Source organism: Saimiri boliviensis, chromosome 4 (genome assembly GCF_048565385.1).
Source record: "Saimiri boliviensis isolate mSaiBol1 chromosome 4, mSaiBol1.pri, whole genome shotgun sequence".
Lineage (NCBI taxonomy): Eukaryota > Metazoa > Chordata > Mammalia > Primates > Cebidae > Saimiri > Saimiri boliviensis.
Window position 1 is genome coordinate 46,309,491 of NC_133452.1, and position 23,121 is coordinate 46,332,611.

The window sequence follows — 23,121 nt, forward strand, 5'->3', positions numbered from 1 at the left end:
TAGTAGAAAACATTCTCAGTTTTCACTTATTTGACAGATTTTCTATATCATTTCATTCCTAAAAATGTTTTTTATTTTGTTACATACACCTTTGAGCACCTTTTAATATATTATTCCACTCTATTGTTTTCTTTTTTAATGATAGAATAGGGGAATGGTGTTATCAATTTAACTGGCATTTCTTCCTGTGTAATATATCTTTTCTCTCTGCCTTCTTAAAATATGTTCTCTTAGCCTTTGTTCTGCTGCAGTTTTACTACAGTTTGTTGGAATGAGGATTTCTTCTTATTCTGACATACTTCCAGGATCCAGGAATTTACCTTTTTCTTGTACCTATTTGAGGAATCCATAACCATCATTTCTTAAAAATATTGTCTTTTTTCCATTTTTTCTCCTTCATGCCACTGCAAAAAAGCAAGAAAAAAAATTAATACATTTGGAAAGGAAAAAAACAAAACCATCCCCATTTATATGATTTGTCTATGTAGCAAATATAAAACCTGTATAAACACAAAAAACTGGAATTAATAAGTGAGTTTAAAAAGGTAGTAGGGTATAAAGTTAATACAGAAAAGTCATTATTTTCCACATACAATAAGTGACTGGAAACAAAATTAAAAAAAAAATTAGTACAAGTTACCCAATATAAAATACTTATGCATAAATCAAAATGTATGTATGATCTACATGTTGAAAACCACAAGATGTTGATAAAAATTATTAAACAGAATCTAAAAATAAGTAGAGATATACCATATTCATGAATTGGAAGATTCAACATAGTAAGGAGGTCAGTGCTCCCTAAATTGATCTGCAATTTAATGCAATTCCAACAAATATCTCAGAAAGAATTTCTTAGTATATATATATAATAGTATATATATATTATATATATATGATCTCTTTTATGATAGCTAAAACATTAAAAAAAACAAATTTGGAATAATCATATTACCTAATTTTAAATTTTACCATACATGTACAGTAATCACAAAAGTATGGGATACGGGATCTGCAAAACTATAGCCACATAGATCAATGTAACATTAAAAATCCAAGAAATAGATGCACATAACATGGCCATTTGATTTTTTTATAAAAGTTCAAAAGCAATTTAGTGGACAATAAGTAGCCTTTTTAACCAATGGCATGGAAACAATTGGACAGCTATGTATTTTTGAAAATAAACTATTTTAACCTCAAATAGTATGCAAAAATTAATTAAAAATAGATATCTCTAAATGTAAAACATGAAATTATCAAACTTTTCAGAGAAAACATCTTTGAGATCAAACATTAGACAAAGAGTTATAACACACCAAAAGCACTATTTGTAAAATAAAAATAATAAATTGTATACCATCTCACAATTAAAAATGTATGTTCTGTAGAAGAATAATGAAAGACTGGGAAAATTTTAGGAAATTACATATCCAACAAAAGGCTTGTCATTTTTACAAATTGGGTGAAACAAAATGTTAGTTAAAATTAGTTTTTAAAAATAAAAGATTTTAACATATACTTCACCAAAGAAAATGTATGAGTGGCAAATAACCAGAAAATAGTTAGCATTATTAGCTATTAGAGAAATGCAAATTAAGCCACCATTATATAACAGCACACATTTATTAGAATAACTAAACTTTTTATAAACAATGGAAAAACAAAAACAAGTGCTGGCAAGCATTTGAAACAACCAAAACTTTCATAATTGCTGTTGAGAAGGCAAAATGGTACTGACACTACAGAAATGTGTCTTATAAAGAGAAACACATGCTTATGTTGTGACCCAATTATCTCACTCCTGAAGGATGAGGGAAATAAAAATTTACATCCACTCAAAAACATGAACATAAATGTTTATTGCAGCTATAATCACAATTGCCAAAACTGGAAATAACCCAAATGTCCTTCAACAGACAAATGGATATAGAAGCTGTAGTACATCCACACAACAGAATATTACTCAGGAATAAAAATTTATATGTGTAACAATTACATGAATTCAAAGGCATTATTTCTTCTGAGGCTAAGCTCCAAAGGTTACATACTGGAAATTTTCATACATATGAGATTCTTGCATTGGGGAACACCTCAATAGTCGCCCAATTAGGGACAGAGGGAGAGCGTCACTATAAAGGAAGGTAACAAAGGTGTTTTTTTGGAGGTAATTGTGGTTGTAGTCATACAGATCTACACGTGTCTTAAAATTCATAGACGTTTGCACCGAAAAACTCAATTTACTGTGTAATCATTTAGAAAAACAAACTTTAAAAAAGAAATAACTCACAAAACTTATGACAGATAGTTTTTTGAGGTTTTCTGGATATCTTACTTTTTCTCACTTATCTGATCTTATCATTTTCTTTACTGACCCTGCCCTGCTCAACTTTTATTCCTCTCCCAGCAGTTCCTTACCATTTGTGGGAATCCACTCTGAAAGTGAGCCCTGGCTTGTCAATTTCCCCAGGTCACAGGGTATCTGATGGTTCCAGCACCTTCAGCTCTTAATGCTTACCTGTTATTGGACTTGACAAAGTTCCTCACAGTTTCAGCTGATGATCTTATCAGTCTGACTCTCTTTGGGAAGTACCTATAGGCTATTTGGGGTTTCTTGATCACCAGTTTCTCAGAGTCCCCATGGTTTCCCTCTGCTTTCTCTTCCACAGACTTTGATTCCTTGTAGATTTTTGACTATCCGTTTGTCTCAATACAAAGATATCTTAAGGTTCATCTAATTTTGTCATAAATATTGTTCATGATTTTTGCTCTCTACCTGTTCTATCCATTTGGGGGGAGACATATGAAAGAAATTTAAGTTCTATATTGCTATTATGTTCTCAGAGTCCCCTAGGACAATTTTGTCATTGTCCCACCCTCTCTGACTTAACAAAGTGTCTCAGCATCTACAACCCTATTTTGCTCCTTGCACACTTAGTTACTGAATTTCAGTTGTAATATAAGCACTTGTCCTAATGTGGCCCCACTTTTCATGTATCATCAGGGTTGTTTTTGTTTTTAATTTCCCTGGAACAGAAGGGAAAATTCTATTTGAAGATTTTCTTTACCTTCTCTGAGCCCAACCCTTCAACAAAAGGCATTAGTTCTTGTTGCTGTGAGTGAGCACGTTAGTGTATGTAGTCTATCATATTTTCAGAAGTATTAGTGTCTAATAGTTTTTAAAATTTTATCCACAAATCTTATTTTAACTAAAATTATTGCCTTTTTTTCCTAAATTAAAAACCAAGACATCTTAAGTCCTAGTTCTAGACAATTGTGTAAAACTAATTATGTCATTAAAAATTTAGCTAGTACTTCATCATAGAATCGTAAATCTTTATTAAAGCAAAACCATTCTCAACTAATCCAGATATGTACAAACTAAAAAAAAAAAAAAAAAGTTCTTGTAATGAATGGATTAAAGCTTATTTCAGGCTACACGTGGGTGTTTAAATTTAATATATGTGTGTTTATAAACATATAGACACCTACGTATCATATACATAAATGCACACATACACACGATTTGAAAGCAATCATTTTTATAAAATGACTTCTGTTTTGTTAGAGGTCACATGCTGAAAGGGAATGGCAATATTAATCTAGTTTTTGCTAAACAAATTAGCACTAAATTCATAATAGACATACACATACAAATGGTATCATAGGGTAGTAGCTGATACCAGGAAAACTAGCTTCAGAAGTACTGGTTCCCATCATGACTTAACAGCTGAATAACTTGGAAAAATCACTTAACACTTTTGTGCTTCAATAGCTTTATTTTAAAATTTTGAATAATAATATTATTCTCATAGAAATTTTGGGTAGATTAAGATAACAGAGTAGGGTGCATAAATAAGGATTGGTATATAATAATATATAATAAGTGATTATTAATTGGTAATTATGAGAATGAGGATGAGGATGATGATTATGTAATGATAACTGGTTATCCCCTAGCTAGGGACAAATTTCAATTATTAAACTCTTGTGTCAAAATAGATACAGTTATTACATAAAAAAATAAAAAGAAAGCATATATCTCTTATTTTTTTCTTGGATTTAAACAATCTCACTTTTTAGAGCAAGGGTAATTAAATTCATGATGAGTTTGTTTTAGGAGAAAAAAAATGGACCAGTTACCTTTGGCTAAAGCCTCCTAAATAGGTACCAGTGATCATACCCACCACTCTGATCACCCCTTTTGCTAGGCTCCAGAAAAAGGTTGTGTATAAAGTACATTTGGTGAAATGTTTCTCAGTGTTTATTATTAGACTTTGGGTCCCAGCACTGTGGTCTCATTCACGTAAGGGTGATGTTAAGTTGTTCCGACATTGCTCTCAAGACAGCTGTGTTTATCCTGGGAGTGATGGGACAGACACTTTAAAAGGGCCACATACATTTATTGAACACTCCTGGCTTCAATGTGTGCTGCCTACAGAATTCCAAATGTGAACTTTCTCTACATAGTTTATTATTCCCTAGAGTCAATTTCAATGATCTTCAGTGAGTTCTCAGTGCAGCAGTTCATTTTCTTTAAAACTCATGATTACTTTAAATAATAGCACATATAGAAGAAACCTCTCACACCTGAGGGCTAAAATAAACTGGCTGCCAAACGTTGCTTTGAACTACTCTGGGTTATTAAGATTTCTTGGGAAAATCTAAACTCTTAGAATGTAATATTCTGTTAAACCGGTTACACACAACTCAGCCAGTTAGTTGAGAAAATAATTTGGAGCTTTGGATATCTCTGCAGAAACAGAGAGGGGCAGTGAATCCAATAAAGGAAGAGGGCTAAGGAAGAATACAAAAATTCATGCTAAGCTTCTTTTGCATCTATGACTAAGGATCCCAGATGTTTACTTATGAGAATTTCTTGAAACTGCACAAATCAAAATAGACTGCTAGTAGAGATGAACAGAGAGTAACTGTGCTGGTACATATACATGCATTATTTAGGTGGCTCTGATTTATTTATAGCGTTTGCTAAGAATGTGCAGAGCAGACTGGACACTACACAGAAAAATTTTATGTTTAAAACTGAGCAAAACAAAATTAACAATCTATGCCATAAATGCGGGTTCTTCAAAATGTGCCTTCTTGCTCAAATTACAATCTCCCTCTCTCTCTCTCTCTCTCTCTCTCTTTCTCTCTCTCTCTCTCTCTCTCTGGAGACAGAGTCTCACTCTGTTGCCAGGCTGGAGTGCAATGGTGAGATCTTGCCTCATTGCACTCTCCACCTCCGGGTTCAAGGGATTCCCCTGCCTCAGCCTCCCAGGTACCTGGGATTACAGGCTCCTACCACCATGCCTGGCTAATTTTTTGTATGTTAGTAGAGACAGGATTTTGCCATATTGGCCAGGATGGTCTCGATCTCCTGACCTCGTTTTCCGCCCGCCTCAGCTTCCCACAGTTCTGGGATTACAGGCGTAAGCCATCACGCCGGACCTTACAGTATCTTTTTATCTTTTGCATTCATCAGCCCTATCAGGAGCCTCCCATTCTCATATCAAGAAGCACTGCTTCTCGTAAGATTTACCATTCTGTATTCCTTTGTGATATATCCTCTCTTGTTTTCTCCCTCAATCATGCCTCTGCAGTTCTCACTATAAGAGTTTCTCTTAGCTCTTCAAATATTCCTTTGTACAAAATTTCCCTTGGCTTTTCTGCTTCTCAGAGCTGTCGTCCTTTTGCTGTGTTTGCATTTGCAGCCACTTCTGAACTAGATCTCCTGGCAATTTCTCTCTACTCTTTCAGCTTCACTTCCGTACAACCTGGATATCTGCCCCATCCCTGACCCAACACTCTCCCAAAATAGCTAACCTCAAGTTCAACACAGACCTCCAAATTGTAAAGCTGAATTACCTTTTGCTCACTTCTCCTCTATTGTTAACCTCTCGGATACCTTCCAGATTCTGGGTCGCCTGCCCTTTTTGAAATGTTTTCTTCTCTTGGTTTTCATAACATAGGATTTTTTTTTTTTTTTTTCAGTCTGTTTCCTCAGTACTAGGCTTCTGCTGTTTTTCCCCAGAGGTTGAATTCTTCCAACCTCAACTCTCTTTTCTAACCTTCTGCACTATTGCTCAACGGGGCCATCCAGTTTTGTTATCTACATTATCCACCTCTTTGTGGATTAAGACCCAAAATTCTTCTGAAGCTTAACCTATTTTCTCAGGTCTGGTCACATATTCAATTCCTAACTTCACCCTTTTTCTGCACAAGTTTATAACTGATCTTCCTATCATAATCTTCTTTCCCTTATCCCTCCACGCTCTTCATATCCCAAGGGGAGATTCTGCTCTTGCCATTCGACATCTACTATTCAGTCACTTAGATGTAAAACTTTGAATTCTACTTTGACTAATCAGTATTCCTTGTCCCTAACCCTAATTTTGTTTTAAGTCATGTAAGTTTTTACTGTTTCTCCGCTAAACCACTGCATTCATCCCCCAACTGTCCCTTTCTGACTTGTCATTCTTCTTTTATATTTCCACTGACATTAAATTTTCCAAAACTTTAAATTGACTGGGTTACATAGGTGAGAAATACTATTTCTTCACTGTAAATTTGGAATAAATGCTACATTTCTAAACCCAAGAGTCTAGATCCTCTATAATCCAGGTATAAACTACATTTAAAAATTTAAGTCTCATCATTTTCTCCACCTATTGTAGGTATTAACCCAATTGAACATTTCATGTTCCTAATACTGCTGTCTCCTAAACTCTGATCTCATCATTCTTTTTTCTTGAACTATTCGTTGTACCTCTAACTATACAATTCATTATGATCTTTCAAAGTCCATCACCAGTGGGAGAGCACCCATAAACATTTCTTTGATCTGTGTAAGAGGAAGTGATCATTTCACTCTTGAAATTACCTCGCAGTATATCAATTGTCATATACTATCTCTCACTTCAGAGTCTCATCTATTTGATTGGGTACTTTTTCATTTTCTCTACATGATTGTAAGTTACTTCTAAGTAGCATCGTTTTTCCTTTTGGTTCCTTCAGGGCACAGAGCAAAGTGTTCTGCAAGTAAAGATAGAATACTTTAGTGGAAACAGTGAGGGTCTCAATGTTGAGGAAAGCTTCATGCCTTTTTTCAACACATTTAAAATGTGTTGCTTCAGGGAAGTTCTTTTCAAATACTTTGGGTCTCAAAGTTCTCTTGTAAAATCAGACTTTTCCCCATAATTCATAGGTGTATTGCTGAGACTTAGGTTAAAACACATATGTAAAATCTAGTATCTAGTAGAGTACCTGACACAGAAAAATATCTCATTGTAGTTCTTATAGTTGTTGCTGGAAAAATAACTTTATCTTAAATGAATAAATCATAGGAAACCGTCAAGGTAATATTCACTTTGACTGTAAAGCTAGACTGAAAATTTTAAACATTTGTTTAAGATTTATTTTTATATTATAAACACACAGCCTACATCGCAAAATATACATTATGAATTATATCTTTTATATGAAGAAGAAACTAAGATTCCAACCATCTACGTAAAGTACTGTTAATATGTTTTTAGGACATTGTTTTGCAAATATATGATGAGGGTTATGAACATATTACAGTTATCCAAATTTAGAAGTGGCGGTTTTAATAACTGATACCTATTCCTCTTTCCCTAACATCTTTTTTTTTTTAATAACTCATGTGCAGCCTCAAACTCTTCAGCTCCAGTGATTGTCCCACCTCAGCCTTATAAAGTGCTGAGATTACAGGAGTGAGCCACTGCATTAAGTCTCAAAAATGTTATTGTTATTGTATATTTCAAATCAACTTAAAATTCTTCTTCAAATGCAAAATCAGTATTATTTAATTGGCAAGTAATTGACATTATACACTCATTTTTTCCACAAAATCTGTAAAGTAAACTGGAAATACAACCAGGCTTTTTCCTTTTAATAATTCTTACTTTGAGGACTCCCATTTTGCTTTGTTTGTGTTCTTGCTTATATTTTGCACTATTTTACATGTATTTCTGTGTCAGAGAAACAACATAACTTTCTTCTCAAGGAGTAACATTTACTTGTTTGTTTTGTAAAATAGTGTGACCTGACATTGGTTAAAATGGCAAGCAAACTTATTTTTTAATAACCATCTTTCCTTTTGACAAGTTTATTTTTAATTATTTCCATGTGTTGTATGTTGGCTAATTCTTTATCTAGAATACAGTTTTTCAGAGGTTTCTCCTAAACCTTACATGACTTGAAACCAAATTTAGGTCAAGCACAAGCAATAGTGATTACACAAAGTAGAATTCAAAGTTTTATGTCTAAGTGACTAAAAAGTAGAAATCAGGTGGATTGCTGTAGATCACTGAGGTCCCTGACATCCTTTCAAGCGTTCCGTGAAGTAGAAACAGGTTACATACTGATACTAAGTCACCATTTACCTTTCTCCTCGCCTGTATCTTCTCCAGAACTTAAATAACGGATGAATATATCATTGCTCTGCCTAAGAGAATATGTGCTTCTGTTTCCTGTGTTCACAAAATGCCTGCTTTAATTTCTATTGTGGCAACTATCAATAGATATAATCCATATAAAAACGTTTTGGGGTACCTCATATTTTAAGATTATAAAGGAATTCTGTGAAGAAAAAAGTGAAAGCCACTCCTATAGAGAATAAAACATAGAACCATGATAAGATTGCTTGCTGAGAATGAGAAATCTTCATTTTTAGAGTAAAAATTGCAAATTCACATATCAAGCCCACATAATTAAAAATGCATGTAATTATATACCATACCTACCATTAGTACTGAGGCTAGGGTCTACGTTTTCTCATGTACTTGGAGCTTCTAGTGTCAATTTTAATTAGAGTCTTTATTTATTAGAGTCCACAAACACACAGTCTCCTAAATACCAACAGATCAAGTCTTTAAATCATCTCTGTCCTCAACCTCATAGAACCAAGGCTACCCTTAACACTCCAAAGAGATGAAGACTTAATTCCTGAACCTGATTAAAAAATCCCATTTGCCATGAAACTTTTTTGACCCATGGCTGTGGAACAGTATTGAAGATAAGTTAAAACTTTTAGGCAGAGAACAGAGGTAATTTCTGACTTTTCAGACATTCCACTTGATCACAGAATAATACTTTTCTTAAGTATTAAAACAGACACTTACATGAGATGAGGCAAACCATGGATTTAGGACAGAGGAGAAATTCCTTCAGTTAACCAGAAGATACAAGCTCTTTTGGTTTGATGCTGTTTGACCAAACACAATCCAGGACTTTCTATTGTTATCATTCTAATTTTTAATAAACTGATAGCTATTTAAAAACCCCTGTGACAGTAGGACTAATTCAATAAGTATTGAAGATTTATACAAAACCTAGTCATAGATTAAAATGATGGCCATACAGACGAGATGACTCATTTTTTCATGACTGTTATAGTGCAGACATCTGCTTGAATGAAAGGATGGATTCATTGCTAATTCTGATTCCTCTGGAATCTGTTTTTATGTAAGTGAAGAATGAAGTCTACAATTTGAAAGTCAAGATAGTACATTTTTATTCTTCAATGTTTGAAATAACAGTAGCCTACATTACTTACAATGTTTAGACAAACAGAACAAATATTATGCTTACCTCTTCATCGTCATTATCATTTTCAGTGACAACTAAGTAACTTTTCATCCCCACTGAGGGAGAACAGATTGTTGGAAGTGCAGAGGAACACACTTAGCATCCCATCTTATTCTAAGGGGGCTAGTGGAATGCCTCCTCCTTCATTTCTGTTCTGCACAAGTGTGTGGCTCATGCATAACTTGACTTTGTCAGAGCCTGCCAGCAGTTGTGTTAGGCAACATAATGCATGAGTACTAGAATCAGAGTCCGGTGGGTTTAGAAGTTCTTCTTCCCAAGGAGGTGATATGGCTTGGCTATGTCCCCACCCAGATCTCATCCTGAATTATATTTCCATAATCCTGTTCTCAAGAGATCTGATGGTTTTATAAGTGTTTGCCACCTTTGCTTGGCTCCCGTTCTTCTCCCTGCCACCATGTGAAGAAGGACATATTGACTTCCCCTTCTGTTGATTGTAAGTTTCCTAAGCTTTCTTCAGCCAGGCGGAACTGTGAATAATTAAATCTCTTTCCTTTATAAATTAGCCATTCTTGGGCAGTACTTTATGGCTGTACGAAAACAAACTAATACAGGCAGAATGGCTTAGTAATGAACAGCACCATCTCTGGAACCAGAATGTCTGCATCTGAATACCAGTTCCTTCACATCTTATAGCTCTGGGACGTTGAGTTTCTCTGATTTTTAATTGTCCCACCTATTAAATAGGAACAATAATAGTATCTTACTCATAGATTTTCTACAGAGGTTAAAAGTGTTAACATTTATGAAGTGCTTAGAACAATGGTTGGCACATAGCAGGGGTACTATTTGTGTAATAAATTTCAATCCTCTTTCAAGAGACCCTGATGTAGGCGGATTTGGATTATGCTCTTGTTCTGGCTCTGACATTCACTAGTTCTGTGGTCTTGGGCAGCATTTAACTCATCTCTCTTCCATTTGTACAGTAGATTCAATATAAGAGTCTTTGCCTCAGAGGTTGCAGTGAGCAGAGATGGCGCCATTGCACTCCAGCCTGGGTGACAGGGTCAGACCCCGCCTCAAAAAAAAAAAAAAAAAAAAAAAAAAAAAAAAGAGTCCTGGCCTCATACAGTTGTTGTCAGGACAAAATGTGTTAATACATATAAAATAATTTAATAGGGCCCAGCACATAGAAAGTCTTAAGAAATATGAATTATTATTGCCATAATTAAAAGTGATGATCTCACAATTTACCTAGTTTTGCTCATTAACTTGCTTCTAACTTATTCAGATATCTTGCTGGCTCTTTCTTCCTACTAAGCATTTGCATCTGCACCACAGTTCAACCCATAGAAAATCGAACTTTTCATTATCCCCAGCAAATATCTGTGTCCCCTAGGGATTTCCTTGTGGCTGGGAATGGCATCACTGTCTTTCTCCGAACTCAAATAACATATTACAGTATACTTTATAGTATTGATTTCTTGCACTTACTTGTATTTAATTATATTTTATGCTTTTGGCAAAACCTTTTTTGCATTCAACTCCTTCAGTGACTCCTACCTGGAGAATTTATTGTTTCTATTCTATTAGAGCACTTTCCAAATTGCATTCTCTGCATTAATTCTCTCATGCTTTAGTTTTTTTCTTACCAAGTACATCTCTAAAACATTATTTATCTCTTGAGCAAACTTCACTAGCTATGAAATTCAGTTGAGGCTACTTAGCATGATATATAAATGTTCCACATGATAATCTCATCCAGCCTTTCCAGAACATTCCCCCTACTCCCTGAATACCTCTCTCCTTTGCTGTCTTTAGCCTTTTTCCATACTGTTGCCCTCACTTTAATTTTGGCATCTTCTTCTGCCCAAATATTATAAGTCCCAATTCAAATTTTACTTCCTTCATAAAACATTTTCTTCTCTGACCTACAATAGCAGGTCACTCTTTAAAATTTCATTGGCACATTTTGACACTCCTTTCACTGCCATTATTCTACCTTTTCAGAGTCAGATATTTGTTTCATCAAAACTACCACTCACTCAATATGTAAGTTGTTAAAAAAAAAAAAGTGGACTGTAAGTGCCTTATTTCTTTCTTGAATATTATTCCTAGTTCAGTAAATTTTTGCTGCTAAGTTGCTTTCACAGAAATTGCATCTCTATAGCAACTGTCTTAGGCTTGCAGTTTACTTTCTCTGCTTCTGTCTCCTGAGCAAGTGACATGTGACTCAGCTCTTGCCAGCTTTTATCACTTATAGCCAGTTGATACTGGACCAGAATACAGAATTTGAAGACATTGAGGTCTTTATTCCTTCCATTTGTATTTATTTTTCTAGGAGTAATAAATGGATCCAAAGAATAGGTTTCAGCCGGGCGCGGTGGCTCAGGCCTGTAATCCCAGCACTTTGGGAGGCTGAGATGGGTGGATCACAAGGTCAAGAGATCGAGACCATCCTGGTCAACATGGTGAAACCCTGTCTCTCCTAAAAAAATAAAAATACAAAAAATTAGCTGGGCATGGTGGCACGTGCCTGTAATCCCAGCTACTCAGGAGGCTGAGGCAGAATTGCCTGAACCGAGGAGGTGGAGGTTGCAGTGAGCCGAGATCGTGCCATTGCACTTCAGCCTGGGTAACAAGAGCAAAACTCCATCTCAAAAAAAAAATAAAAATAAAAATAAAGGTTTCAAGTGTGATATAATCTACAAAAATAAAATATATGTTCCTTGTAAACAAGAACTTTGCCTCATTTTATATTTGTATAAACCTTCCATAGAAATTAATAGGATCTTATTACACAATTAAGATACTGTTTGTTTAGGAACTGATATAATTTTAAAAGTATTGGTATTATTTCACTACATCATGTAACAGTTTGTACTGTTCCCTTATTTATAGCTGTTCATTAGGCAGTTCAAAACCATGGTCATTTTATCCAGTATTTAATTGAGTTAAACCTATGTTTAAATATTATTTCAAACTGATTAGATCAAAACTTTAATAATATATAGTAAAAAATATTCTAGTAATTTTGTTTCTTTTTCTGTTGTGTTCTTCTACATAATAGCATTTTTCCATAAAGGTCACATTACTTTCCTGTTAGAGAAAATTTGCATTTGACCCTATCTTACCCCTTTTTCATTTACTAGTGATCAGCTGGTATGCAAAATCTGCATAAATAATATAAAACTGACCTTCTTTCAGATAATTTCAAATGTTAAAAATTAAAGTATCATTCAATTGTATTTCATTAGCATTGCCTCTGATTTAAAATTACTTCTACATTATTCCATTATGTGCTTGTAAGTTGAATGCAGAAAAGACCAAGTGATTTACATAATACAACTTAACAGTTATTGTATATGTATTTGAGCTTTAGTTCAAGTGGAATGTCTTACTTTCCCCACCAATTTTATTGAGGTATAAGTGACAAACAAAAATTATATATATATTTGATATACAATGTGATATTTTGATATACATATACATTATGAAATAATTACTAAAATCAAGCTAATTGACATGCTCATCACCTCACATAGTTACCACCATTCTGTGTGTCTGTGTGTGTGTGTGGTAAGAACATATAAGATCTACTTCCTTAGATAGTTTCAAGAATGAAATATACTTGATATAAACTTGGATATATACCCAGAAGTGAAATTTCTGGATCATATGGTAGCTTCTTCTCAAATTTTTTGAGGAACGCTCTTGTCTAGTGGTTAAATAAATAAACAAACAAATTTTTGAAGAACTTTCATACTGTTTTCCATAATGGCAATACCAATTAACATTCCTATCAACAGTGTACAAGAGTTTCCTTTTCTCTAAATCCTCACCAACACATATCATTTTACTTTTTGATAATCACTATTCTAACAAATATGAGGTAATTATCTCATTGTTATTTGATTTCATTCCCATGACAATTAATGATATAGGGCATCTTTTCATGTGCCTGTTGGTCATTTGTATACGTCTTTGGAAAAGTGTCTGCTCAGGTCCTTTGCCCATTTATTTTTTTTTCCTATTGAGTTGTATCAATGTCTTCTATATTTTAGAAATTAACCTTCTTTGGATATATGGCTTGCAAATATTTTCTCCCATTTCATAAGAAGCCTTTTCATTTTCTTCATTGTTTCCTTTGCTGTACACAAAGTTTTCAGTGTGATATAGTTTCACTTGTTTATTTTTGCTTTTGTTGCCTGTACTTTTAGTGTCAGATCCATAAAATCATTTCCAAGACCAATGTTGAGAATCTCTTCCCCTGTGTTTACTGTTAAAAGTTTTTCAGGTTTTACACTTAATTCTTTAAATCCATTTTGAATTCATTTTGGGGTGATGGAAGATAAGGGCCCACTTTCATTCTTTTGCATATAGATATCCAGTTTCCCCAACAGCTCATGTATTGAAGAGACTATCTTTCCCCATTGTTAGTTCTTGGTATCTTTGTCAAAGATTAGTCTATTTTTGGGCTTTTTAGAATTGTCAAAAAGGCTAAAAGTCTCATCAATCTGCTAATAAATAAAATCAAGAGATCTATGGGTAGACACTGATCTCTTTATCTAGCCTGCACATGTGAGTTCATTTACCTTAACTTTCCTAAATTCAATAAGTAATTACAGTTTTTGGGAGGCACTTTAGGAGTCAGAGGAGGAGGGATACCTGAGGGTGGGTGGTGGAAGTCACCACAGACCTTTTCCCTAAGTAACCTTTGCCAGTCTGTTATCACAGTGCAGCCTATAATCATTTTCTCCACATCCTCTCTCCAAGTCAGACAAGTGCCTGTTTTGGTCAGAAAGCTCTTGTTTATGGAGACTGTAGATGCTGAGTTTGTGGCTTCAGAGATCTCATGACTCTTAAAAACCTTTAAATATAATACTTCCTCTTTGGGAAAACTGAAAAAATGACCATGATTTTATGTCTTTTTTCTCCACTCTAGAAGAAGATGTTGAAGAGGTGCCAGCTTCAAAGAAAGCTAAAGGTGAGATTGCTGTCTTTGGATCATTTGAATCTTTTTTTCTCAAGGCTCTTAGGTTTTGTCTGTCTTTATTTTTCCCCTCTCACTGCGCCAGCTATTCTTGATCTAGTCCTTAGATTTTCTAGGCAATGTTTACATGGTAGGCTTATTTTTAAAAGAAACAGCTTTTTAACATTATTTGGAAAATATATATCTTTTCACATATTAAAGACACTAGTTGGGTATTTATTTACTGGTAATTATGAGATGTGTTTATTGACCAATCTACAGGAGCAATACTTCAAAATCATTATTCCATTAAGTATTACAAGAATGCCATCATTTAATTAAGAAGAATTGAGATGCATCACTTATATTAGAAGCACCATCAAGAAGGAAGGAAGAAAGGAAGGAAGGAAGGAAGGAAGGAAGGAAGGAAGGAAGGAAGGAAGGAAGGAAGGAAGGAAAGAAGGAAAGAAAGGAGGGAGGGAGGAAGGGAGACGGGGAGGGAGGTGGAAGGAAAGGAGAAATGGAAGGCAGAACTCAACCCCCATACTCTTTCAGCCAAGCCAGAGGACAGGCACTAAGGAAAACCTGCAATCTCCAGATGTATGATCTTCATAAAGTATTTCCAGAACAAAATTTCTCCATCTGTAGAGTGAGGGCTTCAGATAACTTGATTTTTTTTTCTAAAAGGTTCCTGGCGTCTTAGTTAGGGTCTGGTATAAAATAGACGTTTTCTTTAAAAAAATGAAACAAAAAAACCCATCTTTTATTTTAGGTTTAGGGGTACATGTGAAGGTTTGTTATGTAGGTAAACTCGTGTCATGGGGGTTTGTTGTACAGATTATTTCATCACCTAGATATTAAGCCTACTACCCATTAGTTATTTTTTCTGATCCTCTTTCTTCTTCCACTCTCAACCCTTGGGTAGGCCCCAGTGTCTATTAACCCCCTCTTTGTGTTCATATTTTTTCATTATTTAGCTCCCACTTATAAGTGAGAACATGCAATATATGGATTTCTGTTCCTGCATTAATTTGCTAAGGATAATGACCTCCAGCTCCATCCATGTTCCTGCAAAGGGCATGATCTTATTCTTTTTTATGGAGGCACAGTATTCCATGGTATATATGTACTACATTTTCTTTATCAAGTCTACCACTGATGGGCATTTATTTTAATTCCATATCTTTGCTATTGTGAATAGTGCTGCAATAAACATATGTATGTATGTGTCTTTATGATTGAATGATTTATATTCCTTTGTGTATCTACCCAACAATGGGATTGCTGGGTTGAATAGTAGTACTGTTTTTAGCTCTTTGAGGAATCACCATACTGCTTTCCACAATGGTTGAACTAATATAAACACCCACCAACAGTGTATAAGTGTTCCCTTTTCTCTGCAACCTCACCAACATATGTTTTTTGCCTTTTAATAATTGCCATTCTTTCTGGTGTGAGATGTTATCTTACTGTGGTTTTGACTTGCGTTTCTCTAACAAGTAGTGATGTAGAGCTATTTTTCATATGCTTGTTGATTGAATGTCTGCCTTCATTTGAAAAATACCTGTTGATATCCTTTGCCCACTTTGAATGGGGTTGTTTGCTTTTTTCTTGCAAGTTTGTTTAAGTGTCTTACAGATTCTGGGTATTAGGGCTTTGTCAAGTACATAGCTTGCATATAAAGATAGGTATTTTCTCTTCCATTTCTAAATTTGTCTGCAGGCAATAAGAATTTGCCTAAGCATTCTTCTAGCTGTCAAATTATAAGTTCTTTGCCAGTGCCCAAAATTAACTAACAATGTGGAAAATTGTGCTTTGAGAAAAGACACACAGGATGGGTACCTTATGAAATAAAAGTTGAGATTTACACTTGTATTAAGATACTTTTCTGAATACTATATTTTTATAGATAGAGATATATATTTAAATTGAATTATTAAGAATAGCCACCCATATGTTTTTAACTCCTAGACCAGTGCTTCTAAAACTGTTGGTTCCCTTGGAATAAAATGTCTGAGTTAGAACCTAAAAAATCTACGTTTATATGAATTAATCAAGTGATACTGAAACTATTGGTACATAGATCACACTCTGAGGGGAATAGCTCTAGAACCAATTGTAAAATTGTTTAATATCTATAAACCTAACTTTCTATGAAACACACACACTAACACACTCTCTCTCTCTCTCTCTCTCTCTCTCTCCATCTCAACTTCTTACCAGTATTTTACAGAAAAAACCCCAAAACCCCATTCATGGATACTAGTTAAGAACTTCTAAACAGAAGAAATAGATTCAAAGGAATAGTTTCAAGTTATCCATCACTGCGTAAACTTGCAATGTCTGTTACTACAGCAAAAAATAAATAAATGAATAAAGTCAGCAAATCAGATGTGAAAAGGAAAGATGCTGGATACTGGGCTGCTGCTCTACTTTCATGGCAAGGATGATCACTAAAAACATATGTTCCTCCAAATTTAGAATTCTTTTGACTAAAATGTTCATCTTTAGCCAAATTTTACCCTGACTATATTGTAACACTGAGCCTCAAAGATCTCTTCTCAGGAAAGGAATGCATCTCAGCCAATCCTCATTAGTGAATATCTGACACATCAGGGCCAGTTTTCTTATTTAAACAATTGCCTGTAGCATGTCATTTTTTTTGTGGGCTCCCCTTCTATCTCTGGCTTTTATAGTGAAAATACAAATAGAATCTGTGTACAAATCTGGAGTATACTATAAAAAGGATAACTCCTGTTTCTTTCAGAGTGCACTCCTGTTTAGATATTCTCAGTCCCATACATATTTATATAATTGCTGTAAATGTACAAATTATTTACTTTTATATTTTTGTATCCACTAGAAGAAGCTAAAGACGTGTCTTCCACAAAGAAGCAGAAAAGTAAGTTTATAATTAGATTAAAACTAATAAATCATTCTACATTAAAGATGCTACATCTATGTAGAAATGCTAGACTTTTAAGAGCAGTATTCAAAGAAAAAGATTTTTAGCAGAGACAGGAAGGATAACATTAAAGTAGGTAGGTCATTTATATTTTAAAAAGAAGCATGTCACTTTTGTGTTAGGCAAGAGGCACATAGTTTGAAGAATTACAAGTAATGATCGAAGGGGCATTTATCGCAAATCCTTCTACATAGTTCTGATCCTTAGTACTGTAGCTGAATCTATGTTTAAATATGTTTTACTGTCTGCTTTATAATAGGACAGCTGAAGTAATGTGCCAAATTTTTTATATCAAGTAGAAAAAAATTAAGAAATAGGTTTTAGCAATTCAATTGCTTAGAAACTCACTTCTAAGATTGAAAGTTCTTTTTGAATTTTCTAGATACATGGTAAGCTCTAAGTAATCAAACCTTGGGATCTTTTATTTTAGAATGTAATCAATATTCATATGCAATTACAAAATTCAATGCCCAAGATTCTCATTATTTTGGTTCTTCCAAATTGGACATTTTTGTTCAATGGTAAAATGAACAAAATGGTAAAGCAATACATTTTGAATTTATATATGCATTAAAGTCATTGCAGAACAGAACAAGGGAAGCAATTTTTTGAAATAATATAACTGAAGTTTGTTTCACATAATGCTTTAAAAGTAAATAGCTAGATATTTTTCTGAAGAAATGATGTTTCTTAGTCCTCCAGTGCTTCTTGTATGTATTTGTGCAGGAAATTACTGAAACGCCCCTTACAGTAGTAAATGCCTCGTACTCTGTATTAATAGTTGATTCAATAAACAGATACTGAATGCCTACTATGTTCCAAGTACTTCTTTGGATGCTGGAACTACTGCAGGAGATAAGACACTCATTATAATCCTTCATATAGTAAGCTTGTGACAAATATGGGAAATAAGCAGAGTCTTATGATACTTTTGAGCAGTATTACAAAATCCATAAGAAAAAGACTTATAGGTAAATCTGGACACATTTTCAATTTATACAGCAACACTTTCACAATTACTAACCTACTGGTAACAATTTGTGGCTATGTCACACAAACGCTTGAAACTTCATGTTTTGCTTTACTACTGTTCCTCTTATAGCCTGCCCAACCCCCAAGCTCCCACAACCTCCAGAAATTTGAAGAGAGAGGAGTTGTATTATTGCTTCAGTTAGAAGACAGAACAAAAAGAAAATAATTATAGATGAGATGCACTGGAAAAAGAGAACTAAATTCAAGATTTTTCAAACTATTGTCATCCCTGAAAACCCAGTGACCCATGGAAATGGAATCAGAATACTCCCTGGTTGCTTCTCCAGCTTCCTATTTTCTATCTTTTGCTTTATTCTACTTCATAAACCCCTAGTGTCATATAGATTTGGCAAACTTCCCCATCTCCCACACACTACTAGCTTTAATTGTCATTTTATTTCCTGGCTTTCTATAAAACTCTACGGCTGGTTGACAGAATGCAAATAGATAGGATAAAAAACACTGGAAGTCTGTAGGCACCCAAGATTGTGAGGAGAGGCTGAACTCGCCATCTTTTATCAAAGCTGCTGCCTGGGAGCACCGGCTTACTGGCTATAGTGCTTACTTGCACCACATTCCCTTAACTTTCCGGTTCTGCTTTCTACTCAGAGCTGCTACCTGGGAGTATAGCCTGAAAGAGCAACCAAGCCACTTTAGGGAGGTTCTTGCCTCTAAAGTAAAGGCAAATAAAACCTCTAGACATTGGCAACCACCTCTCTGTGACATTATAAAATTCACACACACACACACACACACACACACACACACACACACACACGTCTGTTACTTTGCATATTGATAAGCTCATATTTTGAAACCTGTTACTATGTCTCTATGATTGCTATGCACATCAACAGATGTCTATATGATAAGCACTTTGACCTTCTCTGCCAGACCATTTTAATTATCACTTATTAAAGGCTTATTATGTACCAGGAAGAATTTTAAGAGCACATATAACTCCTTAAACTGTCATAATATTTCTGTGAGGTTTTTGTTGTTTTGATTTTATACATGAAGCCTCCAAGACACAGCGAGGTTTAGTAACTTGCCAACAGCTACGGAGGCTGATGGCAGAATCTGTGACGTTATCTGCTGCACTGTACTGCCTCACTGTGCTTTTTTGCTCATGTTCTGCATGTCTTAACAAATGGTCGTGCTCTGTTCCTCAGGTCCCATCAGTTTCTTCCAGTGCGTCTACTTGGATGAGTACAATGGCTATGGATTTCAGTTTCCTTTCACTCCCGCACACCGCCCTGGAGAGAGCTCTGGCCAAGCAAATTCTCCAGGACAGAAGCAACAGAGACAGTAAACACACATGTATGACCCTTACAAGTGCTTTAAGATTTTGGAAATGAGATGTTTTGTCCACAATAGTGCAGGCAACTGAAATTATGTAACCAAGAGGATTTCTGTGAAAACATTTTGTACTTTAGCTTGGTGTGGACAGAAAGGGTGGCCAAATGGATTGAGTGATGAGCAGACATGTTTAAGGGTCTAAGTCTCAATAATCTGTTATGTGTGTTAGCTGCAGTGGGAGGGGGTGCTTGTATTTATTTTGTTTCCAGTCACTACAAGGTTGTACACAAACTAATTTAAAGTTCACTTAATAATGCTATTTTCAAAATAATTGACACAATTGCAAAATGGAATTTCTGGCTTCAGTTAGCTATTTTTTAAATGACAACATAGACTATGTTTCAAGTTTAAAATATAGGGAAGCTTATATAAAAGTGACTCTTTTGCAACATACAGGTATCTAAACTCAATTAACTCAATAAGTTGATGCTTAATGATTTTCTTTTATTTATGTCTATTTCTATTTTAGTTGTGGCTTTGCTCTAACAATGGGTACCAGTTGTACTACAGACTGCTATAAGTTTCTTGTGATACTCTTTAAGAACTCAAAATATATCTGAGCTTAATACATGGTAAGATGGAGAATAAATGCTTGATAAATCTTTAATATATGTCTTGAATGATAATTAGGACATTCAGTCCAGTGGAAATAGACCATTTAATTAGGCAGGTCTGGTGAATCATTTGTTTAAAATATAAGCAAATGAGATGTGGAATTCGGAGATTTCTCCAGATCATGTCCTAATAAAAATGTCACCAGGGTGAAAGTTTAGATCAATCACTAAATTTGGGTGACAGATGTAAAAATATTTTCATTTCACTTTAATATATTCTTTCTGTGAAGTTAAATGTTTTCTTTCTCATATGGCAAAATATGAATGCCATCAAAGTTTAAGTAATTCCTTTTAGCCTTAAATGCCTTCATGAGATGTCTTACTTATATTTTAGGTAACTGGTCATCAGTGCCAGTGACATAGATAACAATTTTTAACCTACTTGGCAGTACATCACTGGGAATAACTGCTATGTTTTTGTCATATTCCTAGGATATAAATACTCATTTTCTTTACTACATTGCTTTTATCAACTCTAAACACATGCCTCTGTGACCTTTATCATGTTTACAGTTGCAACTGAACTTAAGACAAATTAACTCAGGAAATAAATTGAGTTATCTTTTCTAGCATTGTACTTATCATCAGCAAGCCCTGAGATAGCCAGAGTCAAGACTAGCCAAGTGATTTATTTTCAAGGACTGCCACTAACTATGGTTCTTTAGGACCAAGATATAAAATAGTTTCACTAAAAATTATTAGGCTAAGATATCAGTCATACATTCATTACTAATAATGGATTTTTGGAGACTTTTGTGAAAGAAGTTGGTCTTTGCCAGATGCTGGCAGACTTCATTCACACCATGAAAGCCAGTGTTACATGAACCAGATTAAGGACTCTCTTTATAGGGGATGTAGGAAGTGTATAATTTCAGGAATGACCAGACAAAACCATCATGCAAAGCCCCTTCATGTAGCAATGTAAACTTGTGGGCAGGACAGTGGATAACGTTTATTGCTCAACTGCTCCTCCAGCCTGTTCAATTTACTGAGTAAAGAAAGAGCAAATATGATACATCTTTTGGATTTCATATAACAAAATGGTTTGCCCAGTAAGTCTTTCATTCAATGACTATTTATTGAATACTTACTCTTATAGGGCACTGTGTTAGGTGCTGGATTGTATAAGAAAAATACAGTAATAAATTCTATTCCAGTGCTATTCTGACACAGTGAATGACCTTGAAAAATTTACTAAACATACTATGTTTATTTCTCCATGAGTAAAATTAGGGATATAGAGACACACAGTCTAATATCGCATAGCAATACTGTGGAAACAAATAAAATATTTTAATATAAATATGACACTAATGTAAATTTCCAAAATAATACATTTGGATATGGCACAAATTTTTCCTCTGATTGCTTTACTATTTCTTTCAATCTCAATATAAAAACTATTTGGTAGGATAAAACATGACATATTTTATTGTAATTAGAATTTAGACAAATCAGCTATAATTGAAACAATGTTAATAATAATGTTTTATCTGATTAAAGTTACAATGATGATAGCACTTTAAAAATATTATCTAAACTGTCATTTGTTTGTATGTTACCGTCAAATAAAATAGTTACAGCTCTTCTAAGTTTGATGCCTTACATTTTAAAAGGAAAAGATAAATGGTTGGTTAAGAATCTCTGTCTTTAATGGTTCATTCATAATTCAAGTTATACTGGCCATGAATATGTAAGCATTTCATAATTGTTTTAGTTATTTTCTATAACTGGTATACACTACTCCCGTCACATCCCTACTTTTACCAACCCTTCATCCCCTCTTAACAGATAAAGATCTGAAAATAAGAACTGACTTTTCCAAAGGCTTTTGATTTATGTTTAGTTTTCTTAAAGCCTGATAAATCATCATTCAAATGGGGCAATTATTTTTTGAAATGAACCCTAGCAAAAGTACATGTATGTCGACTCATTGAGGTGGCATATATTTTTAAAACTTCTTGCAGAAATATTTCAGAAACTGGTATTGTGATTCTGTGTGTTTTAGAGATTGAACTTACACCCTTGAGCAATCATTCTGAAGAAAAAAAGCAAGGGAGATAACAAATATTGCTGATAGAAAATTCAGTGACAGTCTAAGCCAGGTGGTACATACAAAAAATGAAACTAATCCTTGCAGAAACTTGAAAATTTGCCCAAAGTAACTGACTACTTCAAAACTAGTTCTAGAACCTTGATCAACTAACTCCCAAATGTCCTTAAGTTTTCAGGGTATCATTATAAACACTGGCTTATTTTTCCAGTATCCCCAAATTCATCTTGCAAATTATAATCAGTGATAGACATGTAACCCTCTATGAAAAGACTTGTATTTTATTTTCCTACTTGAAAACTGAAAAGTGCCTTAAGAGTGTGTTGCATTTGCTTGCTTTAGAGATAAAGAAAATGAATGTCGGAGAGGTTAGGTGGCAGGCCCAAGGGTACATTGTTAGTTGGCAGCAGAACCAACTGGATTGAGAGCTCAAATCTTTTTCTAATCCTATTCATATCCTCCCTGCCCTGTGTGACTCCATATGATATCGCCACCATCATAAAAGCTTCCCTTTGTTATTCGCAAACTAATTAAGAAATAGAAACTCAGCAGGACT

The 23,121-nt window shown here is 34.4% G+C and overlaps 1 protein-coding gene across 29 annotated transcripts in view; it reads left to right on the forward strand.

Moving 5' to 3' along the window:
* The window catches only part of TRDN (triadin), a 370,662-nt gene extending 348,236 nt beyond the window's left edge, over positions 1-22,426 (forward strand). For 9 of the 29 annotated variants that reach the window (XM_074397528.1, XM_074397527.1, XM_074397526.1 and 6 more), the window contains 3 exons: positions 14,516-14,557; positions 17,406-17,444; positions 19,712-22,424. In XM_074397528.1, coding sequence (XP_074253629.1) covers positions 14,516-14,557; positions 17,406-17,444; positions 19,712-19,851 — 221 coding nt within the window. In that variant the 3' untranslated portion in view covers positions 19,852-22,424. Of the gene's footprint in view, positions 1-14,515; positions 14,558-17,405; positions 17,447-19,711 lie in introns of those variants that run through there. The other 20 variants (XM_074397529.1, XM_074397539.1, XM_074397540.1 and 17 more) reach the window with 6 other exon arrangements.
* The last annotated feature ends 695 nt before the right edge of the window (positions 22,427-23,121 follow it).